Source organism: Haliotis rufescens, unplaced genomic scaffold, assembly GCF_023055435.1.
Source record: "Haliotis rufescens isolate VD_foot unplaced genomic scaffold, xgHalRufe1.0.p SCAF_9, whole genome shotgun sequence".
Taxonomy (NCBI): domain Eukaryota; kingdom Metazoa; phylum Mollusca; class Gastropoda; order Lepetellida; family Haliotidae; genus Haliotis; species Haliotis rufescens.
Window position 1 is genome coordinate 360,405 of NW_025964383.1, and position 23,268 is coordinate 383,672.

Below are 23,268 nucleotides of genomic sequence, written 5' to 3' on the forward strand. Positions count from 1 at the left end.
TGGGAAGGTGTATGAACAAGTAAAGGAGGAGAAACAGTTTGACTTTGATAGCATCAACGATCATCGGCACCACTGCTGTTGTTACATCCTCGATTATCCAAGGAACTACATCTCGGGTCTAATATGACAAATACACTCGACCGGTTCGCTACCACAGTTCTGTTTTGACCACAATTCGAACAATGAGCGAAACACTGTTCTGCGTTTGTGATAAGAGCGAGCGAGAGGGTGACGTCAATTCAGAAACGAAACTATATATAGTGTTGAATGGGTCCAGGGTGTTTATTGTAATAGAATGGAGATATAATACCCCGGATACTGGAGGATGCTGCTACTACACGTGCTACTACTACTACTACTACTACTACTACTACTACTACTACTACTACTAGTACTGCTACATGACTGCAACTACATCTACTACCGTGCATTATCCCCAACGAAGATATGGGTTAGACTTGGTCTTCAGCAACCCATGCTTGTCGTAAGAGGCAACTAACGGGATCAGGTGGTCAGGCTCACTGACTTGGTTGATGCATGTCATCGTATCCCATTTGCGTGGATCGATGCTCTTGATGTCAATCACTGGATTGTTCAGACTCGATTATTTATAGACCGCCGTCATATAGCTGGAATATTGCTGAGTGCGGCGTTAAACAACAAACAAACAAACATCATCTTCCTCTTCTTACCTTGACCTTGACTACTCACCGTCATCTTCATCATTATCATATCAAAAAGACGTTAAAAGATCGTACTTTTTGTTACCCTGCCTGGCGCTCGGTATTAAGGGGCTAAAACAAGGACTGGTCTGCTCGGAGTCAGTATACTGTGTCTGAGTGGGGTATTCATGTTAAACTGCGGCATGGTATTTCAGTGAACATCGGCTATGAAACCTGGAATAGTACCAACAGCCACACACACACACACACACACACACACACACACACACACACACACACACACACAAACACACACACACATATATATACGCACGCACGCACGTTTATCAGTACTATTTTCGCGAGTATTACCACACATTCTACAGTACTGTAATCACAAGTACTACATTCAATACTTGAAACTTTATCAGTACTATAATCACGAGTACTGTCACAATAAGTTACTTAACCTTTTATCAGTACCATATATTTACGAGTACTACAGCAAATACATAACCTTTTATCAGTACTATAATCACGAGTTCTACAAGCATCACTTGGTGCTTTATCAGTGCTATATGATAAGAGTACTACTTTACATACTAACCTTTTATCAGTACTATAATACCGAGTACTACAACAAATACTTCATAATGTATCAGTAATATATCATTAGGTAGTTCAACAAATACGTTTATTACTTTTACATTGGCATGCGTCGCCATATTTCTCGCCTCTTGGATGTTGAGCTCCGACCGTCATACACCAAGCGCCTTGGATACGGAGAGGAGTTTATGAAAACATGTTCACATATGGAACCAGCTTTTCAAGCATCACGTGAAGGCTTTGAGTGTCACTTTTAATGTGTTCGGGGAAGGCAAAATAAATGAGGAAAGGTCTAAGGTCGCCATTTCAATTTCCATGCTTTTACAACTGCGTGTAATTGAACTATGAAGACGACGAGACACCGGACCACTTGACCAGCGTGGCCGGAATGACCGTTACAATTGAAAACATGTCCACATGTGCCAGTTTTTAGTTCAAACAATGCCTCGTCGAAATCTCTGAAGATAGCAATCCGTTATTCGGTTTAAGGCAAAACTGATTTTTGGTTTCTCAACTAAAGTAGGAGACAAGTTTCTGAACCTTTTGTTTTACCTTAAATTGTTTGATATTAATAAATTGACGAAAAGCATTCCATACAAAAACATTATTTTAAAGAAATCAAGTTTTAGTAATTCTAAACTTAAGATATTTGGATGTGCCATTTTTGTGTCAGTTCTTTGTATTTACATGGCCATCTGTTTCATGTTTCGTGATTTAGAATCAATTACGGAGCAAGTGTTGTCAGTGGTGAGTTATTGATATCTTGACAAATGTCAACTTGTTCCCTTTATTGGTATACGTTTCCAAGATATGGTCAACGTCATAAATAGACGACATTGTGTCACTCAATGTATATTCATCACGAAGTGATGAATGATTTTCTAGCTATATATATGGATTTTCTATTTGAGAGGCAAAAAAGGGAGAAAAAACAACTAACATACTCTTCGCTTGAGGTTACATCTTTAAATTACAGAAAACTGAGACAAACTGTCATCAGGCCGAAAAGAAAAGTATGGAACGGTCAAATTCTTCTGGAAAGTGAGAAGAAGAAACGGTTAAACATAAACAATCATCTGTTCGGCTCAAGATGCGCGTGTCTGTGCGCTCTCATTAGTAATGTCACTACGAATCTCAGAAACCAGCGTGTGCGGCTAGCAGATGAGACGGAGAGCCCATCGAGAACGCTTCTCCTACACATGTCCGATATCTGATCCTTCGCAACAACAGAACGAGACGAGAGGGTTATTTTTAGCACAGCGCCGATATTCTTGAACTAGAAGCAACACATACTCGCCTAGCTGAAGGAGGGGCGAGAATATCTCGTTTACCCGTTTCGCTTTGAACACAGATTCTGATTGGCTGAAGTTATGATTGACAGCTAGCACGTGCTGGAAGGCCCGCCCCACGAGTGGCAGACGTGTAGTTTGGATGATGGCAGAATGAAGACAAAATGGTATACAGTGATTGTAAAGTTCGGACACGATCTACGATGGATAGACAAGGATTGTTTTCGAGTGGACTTGTAACAGTATTACTGGCCTTTATAATACAGACTGTGCATGCGGCGAAAGGTAGGTTATTTCTTAACATATCCCTCCTCCATCTCGTAACAACCGTCTCGTGCAAACGTTTACATTTAACCATGTGGTCTTTAGACAGGAGCGGTGATTACACGTCGTGTACTCAACTCACCTCATCGACTGTTGGCTTGGAGCCTGCGGATGTCTGAATAATGTTGACGTTTTTTTCATACTCAATTAATGCCAAAGAACAGGAATGGATTTTGTAATAGAAAGGTCTGTACAGCTGTACGCTTGGTTGCAAAGTTTTTCTGTCGCATATGTAAACACTGCATTGACAATGACTAGTGTAGAGATATGCTGATATGACGTTACAGTATCTCATTAACAGCTCCTTGACCGAAATAACAAATGGTTGATTGATAGTAACGCAAATAAATATTTACTTTTTTATTCATGAGCTGTTAGAGAAAAAACGCTATTTGTTGACATATATGTGATTATGTCAATTAACGTCTGAACTCAACATGAGATAAACAGCTTATTACCAATTACGTCTATTACCAATGTTGTATACCATTGTATAATCAATATACTGTGGAACTCAACCTTAAGCATATTCAACTCTAAAAATTGTAATATTTATAAATTCTATTAGAAAACATAAACAAATGTAAGAAGAATCAATATTGTCACAGTGATTGTCACGCGAAGTGATAAAAATTTACGTAAAAGATCCATTCAACGTCTGTCTGGTTGAATACGATCCGCTTCTCGCATCGGCGTCTGAAAAACAATTCCACCATCTGGAGCTTATGAGTAAAAGTGCAAGATTGCATAAGCCTTAATTGTGTTCTCATAAATCTCCCCATGCAGGCATCGAGTCCAGGTCTTAAACATTTATATTACCTTCTGTACCGTGAGAGGCATTTGGACACCCGCGGTCTACCGTCTACGTTTATAGGGTACGTGTGATATTTCTAGCTGTAAATTTTAATCCCCCTGTGTTAACGTTGATGTAGAAACGTTTTAAAGAACACGTGCATACCCGTTTACTTTTTGTGTGACAATACAAAATGCCTTCAAGTCACCACCCACTTGGCCCAGCTGTTGTGTGCTCAGTGACTCAGTCACTTACTTTCAGCCTGTCTGTCTGTCTTGTTTGTTTCTTGTTTAACGCCGCACTCAGAAATATTTCAGCCATATGACCACAGTCTGTAAATAATCAAGTCTGGATCAGACAATCCAGTGATTGACATCATGAGCATCTATCCACGCAATTGGGATACGATGACATGCTTCAACCAAGTCAGCGAGCCTGACCACCTGATCCCGTTAGTCACCTCTTACGACAAGCATAGTCGCCTTTTTACGGCAAGCATGGGTTGCTGAAGACCTATTCTACCCCGGATCTTCACGGGCCTCTCTGTCTGTAACACAGCCTCCCAAGAGGGTAGGTCCTCTCGAGGGGCGGGCCTTCCAGCACGTGCTAGCTGTCAATCATAACTTCAGCCAATCAGAATCAGGGTGCCATGCGAAACGGGTTCATGTTGGTCCAAACGGTGGCTGGTCGGATTGGTCGGATTGGTCGGATTGGTCGGATTGGTCGGTTAAACAGAAAAAAAGCTTGCATGTTGTCATACCCTGATGGCGTGGATCGGTGTTCATGCTATCAACCACTGGTCATCTTGGTGCAGTTTGGATTTTGTTGAGGCAGCCGTGATGTTGTTGAAATATTGGTATCTGGGGTAGAAAACGACACTCACCCACTGTCACGCGACTTAGTGACAAGAGAATATGCCGCCCTCAGCAATATTCCAGCAAAATCACATCGGGACACCGGAAATGGCTTTAACATTGTACCCTTGAGGGGAATCGAACCCGGACCTAGGGTGAGACGAGCGAACGCTTTAACCAGCAGGATGAACATAATGATGATGTCTGGTCGGTCATACAGACCCTGAAACAAATATATACAATACAGCCCATGCAAGTCTATAATAGTGGGCAAGTCTAGATTACTGCAGTTTCAGGTCTGAAATTGAAGGGATTCTCTCATCTTCCCGAGGCAAGGCAGTTAACTGACTATAACAGTCCAGATTTTTACAGTCATTTAACGCCCTTGCCTCGGGAAGATGAGAGTCTCTAGGCTCCTTTTCATTATATTTTATGAAGATAATTTAACAAGGTTGTTTGTATGTTCATTTCAGATACTAGATGTTAGTCCATGAGGATTAACTACAAACGAAAAATTAGCTGCAATCAAATTACACACCCCATTACAATTATTATTCCGGGCAGAGTAATCATCCACAATCCGATATTTGTCGTAAGAGCCGACAAAATTGGTATCGGAGCTTCTCTAATGTGTTTAGGCATTCTGCATGCTATCGTATAAGGGTAACGCTATTTTTCAGGGCATTATCATTTGCAGAAGCCCGAGGTGTTCCATTAACTGTCCGACGAAGCTAAAATGGATGGAATTTGTTATCAAATAAAAAGAAACAACAATATCGGTTTTGAAACATTTACTGCAATCAACACGAATGTCACCGACACGCTTTTACAAATATGGAAACGTCATAGAACAAACCAGATGACGTCACTATAGAACGTGACGTCATCTATCCCTATCCTATGACGTCACGTAACAACGGGCGTGATAACGGCCCGTCGTCAAGCACTATGAGGGCATTATAAAGTTACAGTGGCCCGCTCATTTTTGATAACATGCGGACGGTTTAATGATAATTCTATCCATTTCAGCTATAATATATGGGTAACGCTATTTTTCAGGGCATTATCATTTGCAGAAGCCCGAGGTCTTCCATTAACTGCCCGACGAAGGAGGGCGGTTGTAAAGACCGAGGGCTTCTGCAAATGATAATGCCCTGAAAAATAGCGTTACCGTTATTATAGCTAAAATGGATAGAATTTGTAATCAAATAAAAACTGTCAGTTTTGAAATATTTAGCGCAATCAACACGAATTTCACTGACCAACTTTTACAAATATGGAAACGTCATAGAACAAACCAGATGACGTCACTATTGAACGTGACGTCACCTTTCCTATCCCTGTGAACAGTGGTTCAGCTGGACCGAACTCGATCATTTACTGGTCATCTTGCAATAACCTTAATATTGCTGATGGTGGCGTGATGCAACATTTACTCTCTGGGATGAAGTTTGTGGTGTTTATCACATTACTCATTCCTTGATAACGATGATGGTTAAAGACAGCTGGATAAATACACCTGGTAGACAATATTTACTCGAAAACTTATAATATATGCTATGCTGAACTATAGGCTTTTAACGTTTCTCATTCAAGACATTTTTATCATAACGTTAGGCTTCCAAAACGCTTTGAAATTGACGAGCCTGAATCTGCACCCAGAAGAACGTTCTGAACATACCCAAGTCCAGAGGTCAAATGTTTTGTTTTAACCGTATTTTGAACAGATTAAAGTTACCTGTTTACAGTGAGCACCGTTGGTCCGGAGTCCCGTATTTCTGACTTTTCTGTCAGAAATGTGTAAATGCATTCAAGGGAATGTCGCCCTGTTTATGTTTCTAGGTTTGGCAGCACCCTAAGTGGTGAGGCGGTTGGGTAGCCTGGTGGTTAAATCGTTCGCTCGTCACGCCGAAGACCCGGGTTCAATTCCTTTCATGGGTACAATGTGTGAAGCCCATTTCTGGTGTCCCCCGTCGTGATATTGCGAGAGTATTGCTAAATGCGGCGTAAAACCATACTCGCTCACTCACTCACCGAAGTGGTGAGCATAAAAGATCTGGCTCACTTCGCGCTAACCTCCCACCTTAAGCTGACACGCAGTAGGGGATACAGTCCTCATCTGGTCTGTCTGCCCGTCCGTCCATATTTCGTTTCTGGAGCATAACCTGAAAACCATGAAAGACTTTTCATTCCCACTTGGTACAAGTATAAACCAGGCACTGTGGTGGTTGGGGGCACGGGTGGCCCGGTCGCCCAAGGCGCCGCGATTCGCTGTGCAGAGTTGCGTCTCTTGGGCACGCCAGAAACCTATGATTGTGGGTTCGAATCCCGGTTCGCCCCGATTATGTTACTAGGTTTGTCAGCACCATACCCGTGCTCGTGGGTTTCACCAAAGTGGTAAACGTCTGAGACCTGCATCACTTCGGGCTTTCCTCCCACATTAAGCTGACACGCCGTAATATGACTGTAATACTGTTAAAAGCTGCGTTAAACCCAACTCACTCACTCACTCACTGTGGTGGTGCCTTTTGCTATTGTGGGGGCCGGGGCGATGTGTCTTCTTTTGATGGCTCTTGTTTTTTACAGCTGTTGACAAAAGTGTTTTAGTTAGCACATTTTATGATGGTTCCCCAGTAATAGTGTCTTTAGAGGCGACTCAACAGTGAATGTTGTGGGACGTTGCTCACACTATCAGTCACTACTTTGCCTGTTTCAGATGCGATTATTTACAGGCCGCTTTCATATAGCTGGAATATTGCTCAACGCAATATTTTTTAAACACAAAAACAACCAAAACAATTTTGATCCTAAAATTAATACTACTGCTATATACGTAATGATAAGGGCTAGAATAGGTCTCCGGCAACCCATGCTTGCCATAAGAGGTGATCATGCTTGTTGTAAGAGGCGACTATGGGGATCGGGTGGTCAGGCTCGCTGACTTGGTTGATGCAGGTCATCGTATCCCAGTTGCGTGGATCGATGTTCATGATGTCAATCATTGAATTGTCTGGTTCAGACTTAATTATTTACAGACCAGCATCATATATCTATAATATTGCTTAGTGCGGCGTTAAACTTAATTCAAACAAACAAAAAACCTCCTGCTACTCACAACATTACAGAACAGACTACTGATCCCATCTGTATTTCTGTTGTTGATATTGCTCAGTTGCGGTGGGGTAGCCTAGCAGTTCAAGGGTTCGATTCCCCACATTGGTACAATGTGTGATGCCATTTCTAGTGATTATCCCCGCGATACTGGAATGTTGCGGATTTAGAAACGTTCATTGCGACAGTGTTGATGATCAGCAGTAGATACAGTTGATACGGTTGCTGCCACAAATACAAGGCCCTGTGTCAGCTGCAGTGTAGCCAAGACTTAAAAGGGAACCGTAACGAAGAAGGCCACGGCCTGTGTTTACAATAGCCATACACAACGCTAGTGTCTACTAAACGTTGGTGCCTATTAGCCTTTCGACGGCCCGGAAGTTTATCAACACGATGCCACAAGCATGTTGAAACAATCAGCTGCGAAGATAATTTATGACACACCAGGCTCGAACCTACGTTTTGAACGCCAGCCGCAATGCACCTGGAGATATATATCTGTCACCAGTTCCATCACGCGCCCGCTGACAGAGACGTCCTATACGTGATGTAGTAATGTGAAGGCCGTTTTAATGACTAAAAGAGACTTGTTTGCTGGTTCGAATGTATGTATCGTGTATGTACGCATGTCATCAAGCATATTTGTTGTAATTAAAGAGAATGCTTCCACTGTTGACGAGGTATGTTCGTAGGGAATAATAATCGGCCAATTAATATTGAAATAGATGCCCCCCCCCTGGATTTTTTACAGAAAACATTTTTCCTTGTGAAAGTTAACTTGAATAAAAAATGAATAATCTTATTTGCCCTGTTGACGCAATTGCCCACGATCTATGCCCGTTTTACAAGACACTGCTGATTGCCGCGCCTTCCTCTGTTATCTACAACATGCCTGTCAATCACGATCTATGGCAGTTCGGATAATTAACTGTGAAAAGCTTATGCCGCAAGCCGTTGGTACCATAAAAAATGTCGATCGCGTTTTGGTAAACTTACGATGGCTGGTCAAATAATGCTGAAAAACCTTTCTTCGGCGTATTGACCATTAACAATCGGCGCTTATTGTTTCTTTAGGAAAATACAACTTGCTAAGTAGAAAGGGTCTCGAGATCAATTTCAGGAACGTGTAGGCGTTGGATGTAACAGTATGTATGTTGAATGGTCTATGTATTTAGATTCCTGTCAAATAATCATAATGCCATGACATGTAACCCACAACTGTCGTTGACTGGTTTATCGACCTTGCGCACATTTTTAACATTGCGCTGAGTTTGGACATCGAAGCATGGAGAGTTAATTGTTGTTTTGTTGCTAAAATTTGAAGGGTATGATAATTTTACATAGCATTCACATTTGCAGTCAGCAGGGGTCGCTTCATATGAAATGAAGCTTTCACGCACGTGGGTTTTTAACAAGTGAGTCGACAGTTTGAACAGATTGGATCGCAGGCATATTGCGGTTTGTCATTTAAGTTCCCATTTCTCGCTAGCGTTGTGTTTCAGTATTATCTTGAAATCTGCATATCTGTCAAAATACCAGCCTGATAATGACAGCAAGATTGGTCTTGATCGATGACTGACATTATCTATAAGAGTTTGTAGCCGTAGTTACACAGCATAAGCAATGTGATACGTTATAGATCTAGTGTCCGATGTGAAGGACGCGTTTTGTTTGTACCGAGTTTACACTTAGTTTGGTTTGTATGGCTTGTAATCACTACTGACGACTAGCTGATCCTAATGCTTAGAAAGGTCTTGTGACCATTGTTACTTTTCCCCAAATTGTTCCTTTTATGTTTCTTAAGATAAGCATTTGTATACATTCTTGCTGAATACAAAATAATTGCTTGATAGATCAGCTATTTTTCATCGTTGCGTAACATAAACTTCATATTGCTTATGGTAAGTTATTAATTACCATAAACTGATTGATACTGCTTTCGATGACCCGGGTGGTCCCGTCACCTCAGTCGTCCCAAGTCAATGTGCGGAGTTGCGGCCCTTACGATCGCTGGTTCGAATCTCAAATTCATCCTGATCATTGTGGTTGGTTTGACAGCACTGTACCCTGCTCATGGGATCCCCAAAGCGGTAAACGCCGGAGAACTCTTAAACTCTTAAATGGAAACAAGAACTTTGCAATTGGTAGCTTTATTTTGGTTTGAACCAAACTGTTACGGCGTTGATACAAATATCACGTGTCTGTGTGAGGATTCGACCCCGGTCTTCAGAACCGAGAGATCGATGATGTTTATTGTATCCCAAAACTAAATTTACCGTTGTACAACGTAGGAGGTATAAGCTTATATATGGGGGTAAAACAGACTGTGATATAACCGTGCAGATAAACACTTCATTATAGTGGTCACACAGGGGCCAAATATATTCCAATGCCATAATGATACATACTGTGGACTGAACTTTACCTTTTTATTTGTGTTTGTAAAGTTTTATAGGTGTTTTGTGAAAGGCACAACACATGCAGAATCTTCTTCCCGAATCAACAGAGAACTTAGTCAAGCGACAATGGCATTGGTCTGAATCAAGGAGTCAATCACTACCAGAAACAAGACCAAATTTATCGATTTCAATACCAATGCCCTGAGATACAGTGCCCATAGACTTCATGATTAACCGAATTATCCTAAAAGGAAAGGATCAAGACTTGTCAAAATATATCATGCTGAAAATTAGCCCGCAATAGCCGACCTGAATTCAATAAGGACTTGCTGATTGGGGATACCAAGAGCCAGTGTGGTATCGGATTGGAGCAAAACTGGCACGTTTATGTTTGTGTCTCACGTGACATGATGAGACAGGTCTAATGATTGGATTTTAAGCTTTGTTTTCAATAACGCTTTTTCCTTTACGGATTTTCGAAATGACCCAGTTTGTAATGCCAGACTATTTTCTTTGATATGAAGATGATTCGTTTCTATTGTCTGGACAATATTAAACCGGACGTGGTAAAACTCGTTCCACAGAAACAGCCTGTATTAAACGATTCTAAATTGTTTACTTGCAACGAATTTTCCCTCTTTTGTTGTTTGTACTCTGGGCCATCTATGTCTCTATTGAAATCCAATTTGTCTAATATTCCATAATTAGACGTGCCAGGATCCGCTCGCTGCTTGACCAGGATCCGGTGATCGTCAAATTCATCCATGAATATGACCCACGTCTTTGTGGCTTCACCAACCTATCACAACCACCATCTCTTCCGGCTTTCCTCCCGCTTCCAGACTAACATATAGTCTCTGACATGAAAATATTTCATAATTTCTTTGGTTAACTTCTATTAATAACAGAAAGGAACCCATTGGATATTTCTCACCCCAGAAATTGAACAAATCTAGACTTGCAAGGTGTTTCTCGGATATATTTGTTTCAGGGTCTGTATGAGACTGACCTTGTTAATGCGGACAGGAAGAATGATATTACTTCATTAATTCTGTACTTACAAGCGACAAAACATATGTCGCGAATTAGGAACTGTAAGTGATATATGTTACTGAATGCCAACAGCTGCGTTGTTGCTATGGTGTAAGGTTTTGGACCATGGTATCCAGGTAACTCCGTCCCTGAAGCAGCAACTTGATGTATGGACAATGGCAGGCCCAAAATGAAGAAGACGGTTCCTGATATTCAACAGACCTGATCCCTATCGTACAGTCTTTGAAGTTTTTCTGTTAGAACTCCCGTCGGTGGCTCTCGGAATCCCCAGACTTAATTGTGCCTTTTCAATATCGTCTGTGTTTTGGGATGTTGAAACGGATGAAGAAACTACCAGTGTGTTCTTGTTTCAGAGTGATCACACACTAGAACGTCCAAATGGAAATATTTAGGTATTTAGCGGCACAATTCGTCCACATCTTTGTAGAATCTCACAAACTGCGGTAGGACTAACGCTGCAACCTTCTGCGATTTAATAGCCATTAACATGAATGCTTTTGTTAAATACTGCAGTGAGATATTCATTATGAGTAAGTATGGTTTTACGCCGCTTTATGCAATATTACAGCAATATCACACCAGAAATTGGCTTCACACATTGCACCCATGTGGGGAATTGAACCCCCGGGACTTCGGCGTGACGAGCAAACTAGGCGAGCCCACCGCCCTGAGATATGAAGAAGGAAAATAGTGTTAGCATTATCTGTCATTTATTTTTTAAATATAACGTGTAAGTGAGACAGACATGAACTGATGTCAGACAGCCAGATTCTCAATGAGGCACAAAACTCAATTAGAGACGTTGTCACTCCAGGAGATAGGGAACAAGGGAGTAAAGACATAAACTGATGTGCGGAGACGTACATATTTAGGAGGTGATCAAACGGGTGGACGGCTAGATAATAGTGATCCTGAAAAATAACTGGCATCGCTGCCTACCTCCTAGTCCTGCACCATGACCGTGGAATATATTTATTTTATGAAAAAATAATAATCTAGAAATGCATACAAAAGCAAGTCTAGCCAGCTCAAGCTAGCTCTATTCCACATAGGGATTTTTTTTTATTTTTAGAGTCAAGAAGGATATTGTGTATTGTGAAGATTTCAGAGACTAAATGTTAGTCTACCTACCTCCCCAATGACATAACCCCCCCCCCCCCCCCTCTCCTTCAGAGCCCACACATGGGCATAGTATTGCTAACAATTGTGTTGGCCTAAAGATGCACACAGTTTTGAGTCAACCATCGCTGCCTCTAAATTACCTAGTCAATGACGACCAATGTTCCAGGCACGCAGAATTCATTACCAAGAACCTCGTAGACTCGTTGCTCTCTGACATAGAATAGGCCCATGTTGAATGCGCTGCCAACGGTGTATCTGCTGCAGTCGGAATTACTCTCCTTGAGTTAATATGACTGTAATGGCCGGAGTAAACAGCTCATTTTCTTCTAGACTGGCTAAGATTAGGGTATTGAGTTATGGGCAAACGGAAATCTTTACAGGGTTATTTTCCTCTCTTGGAGAAATACATTATTGCATTAATGCTGCACGGAGTTCTCCAGAGCGGTTATGGATTATCTTTGCTCACTTGTAGATATGGTCTGCGGGGATTCTTAATGTAACATTTAGCTCTATGGGATTGCATGATCTATGGCCATAGGTGAAGAGTGGTTCCAAATCATTACCGCAAGTGTAACTGTTTATGATTACAACTGCTTATGACAGTCACCACTGTTACTGCGTCCACTGTAATCTAGCTGTAATCTAGCCACGTGTACGATTACTACTGGAATCACTGCCATAACTGCTTCGACATATTTGGACTGGTTGGTCCTTGCTCGGTGACTTAGTTGGTTACGTGCTATTGTTAATATCAACCACTATTAAGGTCATCGTTATATTGCGTCGTAAAACAACAAACTACTTTGACAACTATTATTGATACTACGACGGCGAAAACTTCAACCAACTCTGGTACTACTGGGACTGCAACAACAACTTCATCTGTTGCTATAATTATTACTACGTCGAACACCACGTCTTTCGCTAATAATATCACTACTACTACTACTACTACTACTACTACTACTACTACTACTACTGCTACTACTGTTCATGATATCAATCACTGGATTGCCTGGTCCAGACTCGATTATTTACAGACCGCCGTCATATAGCTGGAATATTGCTGTGTGCGGCGTTTAAAAACAGACATTGCTACTTCTATAACTGACACTACCACTACGACTATTTGTTCTCCATTTTTGGTTGTTGCCATATATAACCTGAATGATATACAGTTTTCTTTAATTTATCTTCGAAATGTTCTCATACTACTAGTTCCAAAATATATATGTTACCGGTATTTGATTGTCCTTTGATGTTGGGTTTTTATCTATTACAAAAACCTTTAAAACCCTTTTTGTCACAGTATGGCGGAAGTACTGCAGACATGATTTTAAATTTTAACCCACTGACTCACTCAACTACATTTGCTACTACGGCTACAACGTCTTCTTTTCCTGCCTAATACACTCGGTGAAAACAACAGAAAACTGCTCATTCTACCTGACGCACATCCGGAAACGCCCCTTTCCTCGGCACAACATACGCAGTGGTCTGTTGTCATAAACATAACTCCAACATGCAGACTTCAGTAACCGTCTATGCCGACCCCGTCTGGCCATTCCCCCAAACAACATGCTCTTGGACTACCTCCTTCATGGCACTTCGTGTCTGGTTTACGAGCACAACAACCTACAACTGTGACATAAAGGCGTCCAACAGTGCATGTCCAGTGCAAAAAGTACCCCCTTGAACCACACCGCCCGAGTGGCCATCTGTTGATCGCATCTCGCCCTCTGGACACAAGCCCAGAATGACCATGACATAAATTGGTGTTAACGACCTAATTACTGTCTTAGCAAATGCATTACGACTTCCTCAACTTCGGTATCCCCCATTCTTTTCGTCTCTCGCCGCCATTGCCACCTAAGTGGTTACTCCGTTCGTATGCGCAGCGAGAACGCGCTACAAGAATAAATGCATGTCTTTGCCCAGAAGCCATGAAAATGCTTTTCGCGCATTTATCGGACAGATCTGTAATCACGGGGCTCTGTAGCTCTCACAACAGATAAATTAAGCGTAAGGCGGGATTATGGCGTACGCTGTGTATACAGCAACATTACTAGATCTGGGACAAGGCAGAGCCGAAAATACCATGGGATGATGGGATGATTATTAATGCGTAAATGTAGGGTCATGTGTTCGGGGTTTAATGCTGGAAGTAACATGAAACATCCGTCGTTGTTTGGTTTGATGTCTTGTGGCTTACTGCGTGTTAGCCACGTCGGGGGTATATTCTTACAGGAAGGAAGCGGTGGTTGTGTGTTTCTCTACAGTTGTGGAGTAGCCTTATCGTGGAGAGCGCTCATCACGCCGACGACGCTGGTACGATGTGTGAAGCATAGTCTTCCACACAGAGCCTGAAACAAATATATCCATGACAGCCCATGCAAGTCTATAATAGTTGGCAAGTCTTGAAAATGAAGAGCGTCTCTGGTCTCCTTTTTATTATATTATTTTAGCAGCTGTTTTTTTCCGTAAGATATCTTCATTTCAGAGACTAGATGTTGATCTGTTTGAAGCCCAGCGTTGGTGTCACCGCCCCGGCTGTACATGTAATGTCACTACAAGCGACGGATAAACACTGCATTTTCTTGCTCTCTTTCAGGATCAGGCAGGCACTCGATCTAGTATTTCGTAAACAATATATTTCCGCTGCTGCTTTGTTTGTTTGTTTGTGACGTACTCAGCAATATTCCAACTTTATCACGACTGTCTGTAAATAGTCGAGTCTGGACCAGACAGGTCAGAGATTCATATCATGAACATCGATCTACGTAGCTGGGATACCACGACATGCATCAATATTAATCAAGTCAGCGAGCCTTACCACCCCATCCCGTTTGTCGCCTTTTACAGCAAGCATGGGTTGTTGAAGACCTATTCCAACCCGGTTTTTCACGGGTCTGCTGCTGCTGATGTTGATTATGAGTGAGTGAGTGAGTGAGTGAGTTGGGTTTAACGCCGCTTTTAATAGTATTCCAGTTATATCTCGGCGTGTCAGCTTAATGTGGGAGGAAAGCCCGAAGTGATGAAGGTCTCAGACGTTTACCACTTCAGTGAAACCCACGAGCACGGGTATGGTGCTGACAAACCTAGAAACAGAATCGGGGCGAACCGGGATTCGAACCCACAATCATAGGTTTCTGGCGTGCCCAAGGGACGCAACTCTGCACAGCAAATCACGGCGCCTTAGACGACTGGGCCACCCGTGCCCCCTGTTGATTATGAAGGAGTTAATGGCTGTCGGTGACTGCTAATAGTATCACTTAATACAGGCGCGTGTGATACCTTTAGGTGAGAATAAGTGAATAACTTTTGATGGTGACGATAACGGTTTAGAGAGAATTCAGGTGAAAACGGTAATGATGGCAAATATAGTATGAAAGGTTGAGCCATATTTCTCTATCGTTTACCTGGGTTTTATACGGCGCAGAAATGTTCATCCAGTACGCACAGATGTTTAGAGTAGGGGGGACAAAACATATTGCGTCCCTGGGGACGTACAATAATACTCATTGTGCCAAATTCCTATCAAATCTTGCAGTACAGTACACAACACCATTTTATTACTTTGTCCATGTGGGGAATCGAACCCGAGTCTTCGTCGTGATGTGCCACAGTTTTAAACACTGGGCTACCTTTCCGACCCATGTAGGGTAATATGGTAAAACTGATAGCAGCGGTGACAATGATTTGTATGTCTGAACAAGGGCGATGTGCCCAAGGAGAATAATGACGACTGGCGTCGATACGGTTGATGGTGATGATGATGATGACGATGATGATGATGACGACGATGATGATGATGATGAGGACAAGAGATTTTGAGATGAAGTAAATTACAATATGTACCCCATCACTCGTCTCTCCTCATGTTACCATTACCGCCACATAAACCCCTCAAAGTCGCATTCGAACCTTAGCGACCCCGTGAAAGGCGTTAAAAGAACATAAAACCAGTCCACAGCACTGCGTCAATCAACGCCAATATGAAATCACATACCGGCGAATCTCCATTACAAAGTTTTCCTTTAAACCATGTTTGTCATTTACACGTACGAAACATGTGTCGGTGTGCGACGAATCATCTAGCGACCCCCTCCGCCACCAAAGAACGCTGAAACTGACGGGCTTTGATCGTGCACCCCCCGAACTAGCCCCAGTGTGTCCGTATCGTTCGCTCCATCCCCACATTCCGTCGAAAAGATATTTATTAACTAAATATGACGAACAGCTGAACAGAATGATATTCGGGTTCAAATATGTTGTTACACTTGATAATAACCTTGAAGCATTTATTTCAAACATCTTCTTTGTAGTGTCAACTCTTTGGGGAAAATTCTGACACTAAGTTGCGACAATATTTAAAAAAACAATGCTTACTGCATCCACCTTTAAGCCTTTTTTGTCATTTGGTTTTGTTCGGAAAAAAGGTAAAAGGTAAAAGTAGCAACAGTATTCAACAGTTTGAATCAGTCGGATGCATCCGACCATGAGCCAAGACGTAAATGGTTGATAATACCAATCCTTTGTTACTGATCAGGAAATAATTTTAAAAGCTTTTTTTTTCTATTTTCGCTTTTGGATTAATCGTTCAGGAAGCGCTGTATGAGATATGCCACGTGTCTATTTATTAAACAATCAGTGGACAGGGCATTTCATGAAAATAATTCTGAAACAATTCCATTCTGTTTTATCAATCTTTCGATCCCATTTGAAGTTAAGTAAGGATAAGAATGAGGATGAACAACTTCTTTATTACAATTAAGACCCCGAAATCCATAAATTCTTATCCTTACTTAGTACTCCAACTTCTAAATGCCTATCAAAGAAGCTATTTGAAGTTGTCAATTCAAGTTTTATTTCTTTTGTAAAGAAAGCAGTTCACGTTTATTTGATCAATCTGACATATCTGCTCGTGACGAGCCGAGATGTAAATCGTGGACAATAGCGCTGTGACACAGGGAAGTGCACTAATTGATTGTTTGGCGAAGTTGCAGAGTGTTCTACAGGGATACACTGTATGTGTGTTGATCATAAACCGTCTGTGGACATCGCCTTGAATCTACGTTTTTTTCCTTTTTTAAGCTCACACATGCATGTCGTCTTATTTGCAATGTAGCCATTGCACAATGAAGTCAGAAGATATATAAAGTGATAATTTGACATTTTGTGGGTGAAATCCTACGTTACTGATAAGTTAGGGAGTGTGGGGTTAACGTCGTTTTGAACAGTGTTTCAGTCTTATCAAGACAGTTTAATATTGGAGGGAAGCCAGATTCGACACACAGGTACATATTCCATATTTGTGATACCCACGATCACGGATATTGTGCTTGACACACCTAGAAACATTATCAGAATGAATCTGTTATTTGAGCGAATTCGGGTCAGAATAGTGAATAGTGAACACTGTTTTACACCACAGTCAGATACTTGGAAACTTGGAAACTTGGAAACTTGGAAATGCTAGCAGCCTTGATATAGACTATTTCGAAATAATAATAGAAGGGTTCATCGGGCTTTTGAAGCAAAAGCCACTTACCAGTCTCGGAACAGATGTTGGTATCGTTTTACAATTGAGCCGATGTTATTTAACGCGATAGTCACCAATATTCCAGCTTTATCACCAAGGACTGTATAAAATCGAGTCTGGACCAGGCAAACCAGTGATTGAACGCAAGAGCAGCGCCCCATGACCACGGGCACGACGACACAATCAGCCGTGTCTGATCAGCCTATTTTCTTTAGTCGGCGAAAGCATTGGATACTGGGGACTATTCTTCCCTGACATCCTCAAGGGATCTAGGATGGTGAACAATGGAACTCGCAGTCAGCACCCCATCTTTGTAATTCCAAACTCCCTGTAACCCGGACAAGTGACCTCCACGTCCGGATGAATGAGGTTCCGCTGTACTTAAGTCACTGCTATTGTTGGAGTCTCGTCCACAACCTCACGGACAACCCTTACCACAAAATCGCAACGACGTAACTCAACAGTTGTCCTGATGGTGTCCATGTGTTGGTCTGACCTTGTCCAAATGGCAGGGTACCCCGAGTTGAAGCCACCGAGACAACGATGCATACCACGTGTGGAAGTAGTCGGGATCAGTGTAGTTGCTGAAAGGCTAAATATTGGTTTATGTATGCATGTTTACGTGTTATGATACACTTGGCCGACATACTTGTGGGTAGAGTTCTGACTGTTAAATGCCAGATTTGTTTTTGGTGGTCTGCTTGTGGTTTTTGACTCCGTCTCCTATTGTCCTAGCCCGTTCAGTTGCATTACAAAACACTTAGAGGATATTTGTAAATGTGAAAGAATTCCTGAACAAAGTTGATAAACACATGCCTCAAGTCACTGGTTGGGAGTGGGGTCTATTTGCCGACTGTTTACGATATATGAACATTTAGTATACACAAAGCAACATTTCTTAGTGTGGTGTCCAACGCAGCTGTTTCCAAGGCCCTATTCCTCATGACTCTTCTACCTAATTCCTAGTTAACAGTTGTGTTATTTCTTACTGTAATATGATCGAGAAAGTAAGTATTTATCTTCCTGAAGGGCGAAAGGTTCCAATGAGTAGTTTACTGCCAATGCTTATTCTATCATCAAAATCGGCAACAATTAAGAAATGAGAGACGTTATTTAAATGGTGCGTGTTAGCAAGCATATTACGCCCCATTGAGTCTCGGCGGCTGAAATAAGAGAACGCTTGTGTGAGAGGCAAGGGTCCAATGTCTTCCTTAACACCAACTGCAATAATTGCCAATAAAAATAAACATCTTTAACAAAACTCAACAGCATGTTTATTATAAGATGTTTTTAATTTATCATATTTGTTATGTTTTACGTGAATAGTTCCAATTAAGTCCAGACCTCGACAAACATCTAGTCTCCGAAATGAACATGCTTGACACAAAAAAACAGTTGTTCAAATTAACTACACATAAAATGTAATCAAAAAAGAGTCAAAGGGCCCTCTTCATTTTCTGAAACTGCAGTAATCTAGACTTGCCCACTGTATTAGACTAGCATGTGCTGCATTGGATATAGTTGTTCCAGGCTTTATATGACAGACAAGTGCAGACCGTCCCTCCCTTTATGTGTGTCAGTTGGTATGTACATGTGGCAGTTGTGTTCTGCTTGTCTGACTGTTTGCTTGGCAGTCAACCTACCCACCCGACTATGTTATTACATGTATACAATATCCACAGGTCTGCCAGTCACGCCCATGCCTCATATGTCATGATATAGATGAAATACTGTCTATAGACGTGTTAAAGCAGTGTCTATCAGGTGAACAATTGACTTGCCTGTGCATGTGTGTGAATCATATACTCGACTCTGCTTTTAGGAGAGATTTCTCACGAATATGGAACAGGTTTAGTCGCTTTTATTTCTTATTTAACCAAACTCACTCATGATACGACCCGATGTAGATCCGCGGTAGACTAGGCGTAAAAGGCGACTATTCTTGTCGTAAGAGGGTGGTCAGTCTCGCTGACCTGGTTGATGCATACCATCGTATCCCAATTGCGGATAACCATGCTCATGATGTCAATCACTGGATTGTCTAGTCTAGACATAAAGTTGGAATATTGCTGACATAAAGTTGCGGCGTTAAACAACAAACTCGTGAAATATACCTAACACTCACGGCAGCATCAAACACAAATAACTCATTTCTGTTTCCGTCTCACGTGTCCTACTGCCAGCGTGTGAAAACAGACATGTTAATAAAAAAGTTTCTCTGGAGCGTTCCACCGTGACTTGCACCAGAAACTATTCAATACACTAATTAGTGAATCCAAAACATGACTAAAGTACTCAAGAAAATATATCGAAATTCCACATAAACATACCATATCACACTAAACACTGATAACGAATCTCATTTCAAGTTTGGATAGATAATTAAGCGATAAACAAAGCTTGTACACACATAACATAAAGACATCAATCTGTCACCCAAATATCATCAAGCCCTGAGACGTTAGTTTTGCACCTGTTCGTTGTCCGACACGACACCGTGACATGGGCAATTACCCCGTGTTCCTCGTGCAGCACGGGTGCCACGTGCTCGTTGACGTAACCTGATCGCCAGATGGATGCGTTATCAGTCTGATTTCTGACCCAAACGTTCCACAGCTTTCAGCATTAGAATTGTTTACATTTCTATCGTAAATCTGAAGATATTAATATTTTCATTCAGATCATAATCTGGTGTGTTGACTATATCTCAAAGTCTTCGCCAGTCCTCCGTCATAACGTGAGGTGAGGTGTTATGGGTTTAACGTCGCGTTCGAGATTATTGCACTTATGAAGCGACGTGCATGCACGTGTGTGCGTGCGTGCGTGCGTGCGTGCGCGCGCGCGTATACTAGTCCGGACTAATGTTGATTTTATATATAGTGCTAGCCCACTGAGATACCATGCCGCACTGATCGATGCTCATGATGTCAATCACTGGATTGACTGGTCTAGACTTGATTATTTACAGACCGCCGTCATATAGCTAAATTATTGCTGAGTGCGGCGTTAAACAACAAACAAACCATGACGCAGTGAAACATGGATACCCTACTCACACAGAGTATGCTTCCGAGCCGACTAGTCCTTGTTTTAGCCCCGTAATGCCGAGCGCCAGGCAGGGTAACAACAAGTACCAGCTTTAAACGTCTTTTGATATAACGCGGCCGGGGATCGTACCCCCGACTTATAACGCGCACGTGATTCTTGCTCGTTTTTATTTGAGGATAGAGATATTTATTCGAAAGTGATGAGAAAAACTGACTCGTTAGGAAATAATAAGAAAAAACATCTTGCTCAAAAATAATATTAGAAAAAACACGCATGAATAAAATATGTGAATGTGATACCAGACATTATTAAACTGGTAACTTGTATAATTGAAAAGGTGCCCGTGATCACATAGCACGTGCTGTTGAGACAATGACGACAACTGGTACAGTTTGTAGACGGGAAAGTCATATTTCCACTGTTTTTATGTCTTTGCACTGTTTTGTCATTTTAAACATAAATCGACTCAAACTTTTCCACGGACAGAAATATGCCCACTTGCTTAGTTTCACAAACATCAGAGTTATTGGTAAAGTCAACTTCAAACACGGAATATTTTAGAAATAACATGAAACGTACAGGCGGAATCAGTTGGTTATTGAAGGTGCCTATTTATACGTCAAACATAATCCAAGTTCAAATGCGTGTTCAACGTATCAAGCCCCTTCTTGTATCAGTTCTTTTGGAAGAAGAATATGAACGTTACAGGCCATGCGTAACTAACTTGTTTTGAAAACTGAACCACATTTCAAAGCCAAGGTCATTGCGGTCAAGGGACAACAATAATCGTCATATCATATGATCAATATCATTCACATGGATATAACATTCACCCCCATTCCTCCCTCACCCCCTTCTCTGCTCTTGCAGCCAATGTACTCATCCCCTCTACAACTCAAGGAAATTTAAAAACTCTTATACTTGACTCAATGTCCCTGAATATATGTTAGTCTACTGGAGCATTAGCTTCGTTGTAAATGACCGTTCGATAAAACCGATTGTTCGTTATAAGAAACTATTCGTTGAATCTACTATATTGGTAAAAGTGACGAGCCGACAATTTCGTGTCGAACAGAGGCCACACAATACGTTAAAAACGTTACGTAGTGACGCAAATTTGAACCTGACGGCGACTCTCCAGCCACACGCCTGCATGTTGGCGCACCCCGAGCGATGTTTGAGTGATAACCTCTACTGTCAGCCCGGGGGTGCAGCTGGCAAAAACACTCACCCACAGGTATTGCTGTTTCATCTCCCAGAAATGTTTTTCTTCGTAGTCAAAATGATTTATTTGCGATCTGGCATTAAGTTACACTCGCCTAGGCAATACGTTTAACATAGAGATGGCCCTCGAGCCCTGTGTAAACATACATAATTAAGCTACCTTCCGCGTTTTTCAGAAGGATTATAACCGAAGCGTATTTCTGTATCATATGGGAAAAGGATGTGCCCTTAGTGCATGGATGGTGAGGTTAAGTGGAAAATTTGTTTTACATTTTCGTCTGCCCGAATGCTTATTCTTATCATTGAAGACTATGTTATTATGTCTGTTGGTGTGAAAGTTTCGGTGGGTTTTGAGTAATGCTTTTAAACTCACCCATGTGTAAGTACACACAATGTTTAGGGCGGGTGCGCCATGAGTTGTTGACGTGTATACGATAACCTTGGAGACCTCCATATACATTATTGGGGCGAAGTAATTTCTGCTATCTTATACAATCTTGCAAGTGGTGGCCGTAAGATAAATTAAATTTGAGCGGGGCAGCGTAAATAACACTTTCTTTATGTATAGGAAATAAAGAGAATCAATAAACTCATTAAAACGCTACTTTACATCTTGTGAAGAGATTACATCAGAGTACAGAGCAGTTGCATTCCCCTTGAACAGCACAAAGGCAATTTCGCGACGCTCTGTCCCACAGCGGCTGTTCATTATCCGTGTCTGACGGCTAGAAAGCAGCCCCCATCTAGCCTTGGCTGATCTTGGCCAAGACATTTATGTTCTGGAACTTCGAAGCAGGATCGAGCTTGTGGATGTTCCGTTACTAAGTGTAAACTGGCTGAAAAGGGAGGAAGGTTTAACCACCTGGACCACTTTTGCGGTTGGGTTGCAAGAGTAAACGTTGAAGTATATTGACTAGAAAATACAGATGGTAATGCACGCGCTTCGCCATCGTCATCATCATCACTGCCATGATGAATATCATTATCAGCATCAGCAACAGCATCGTTACTATAATCGTCGTCGTCGTCGTCATCATCATCATCATCATCATCACCACCATGATGAACATCATTGTCATCAGCAGCACCAACATCGTTACTATCATCGTATTCATCAACGCTGTTATCATCAGCGTCAGCAACGTTATAGTCACCATCTACAGCATTATAATCATTGATGATCATCGACATCAATTCCTGACGTTTTGTAGCTAGCTATAATACACAGTCTACTAAGACTG

General features: G+C 41.7%; 1 protein-coding gene across 1 annotated transcript in view; it reads left to right on the forward strand.

Annotated features, from left to right (window-relative positions):
• The first annotated feature begins 2,661 nt into the window (after positions 1-2,661).
• Positions 2,662-23,268, forward strand: part of LOC124152644 — a 95,204-nt gene continuing 74,597 nt past the window's right edge. The window contains exon 1 of the mRNA XM_046525650.2: positions 2,662-2,842. Within this exon, the coding sequence (XP_046381606.1) occupies positions 2,722-2,842 (121 nt within the window). The 5' untranslated portion in view covers positions 2,662-2,721. The remainder of the gene's footprint in view (positions 2,843-23,268) is intronic.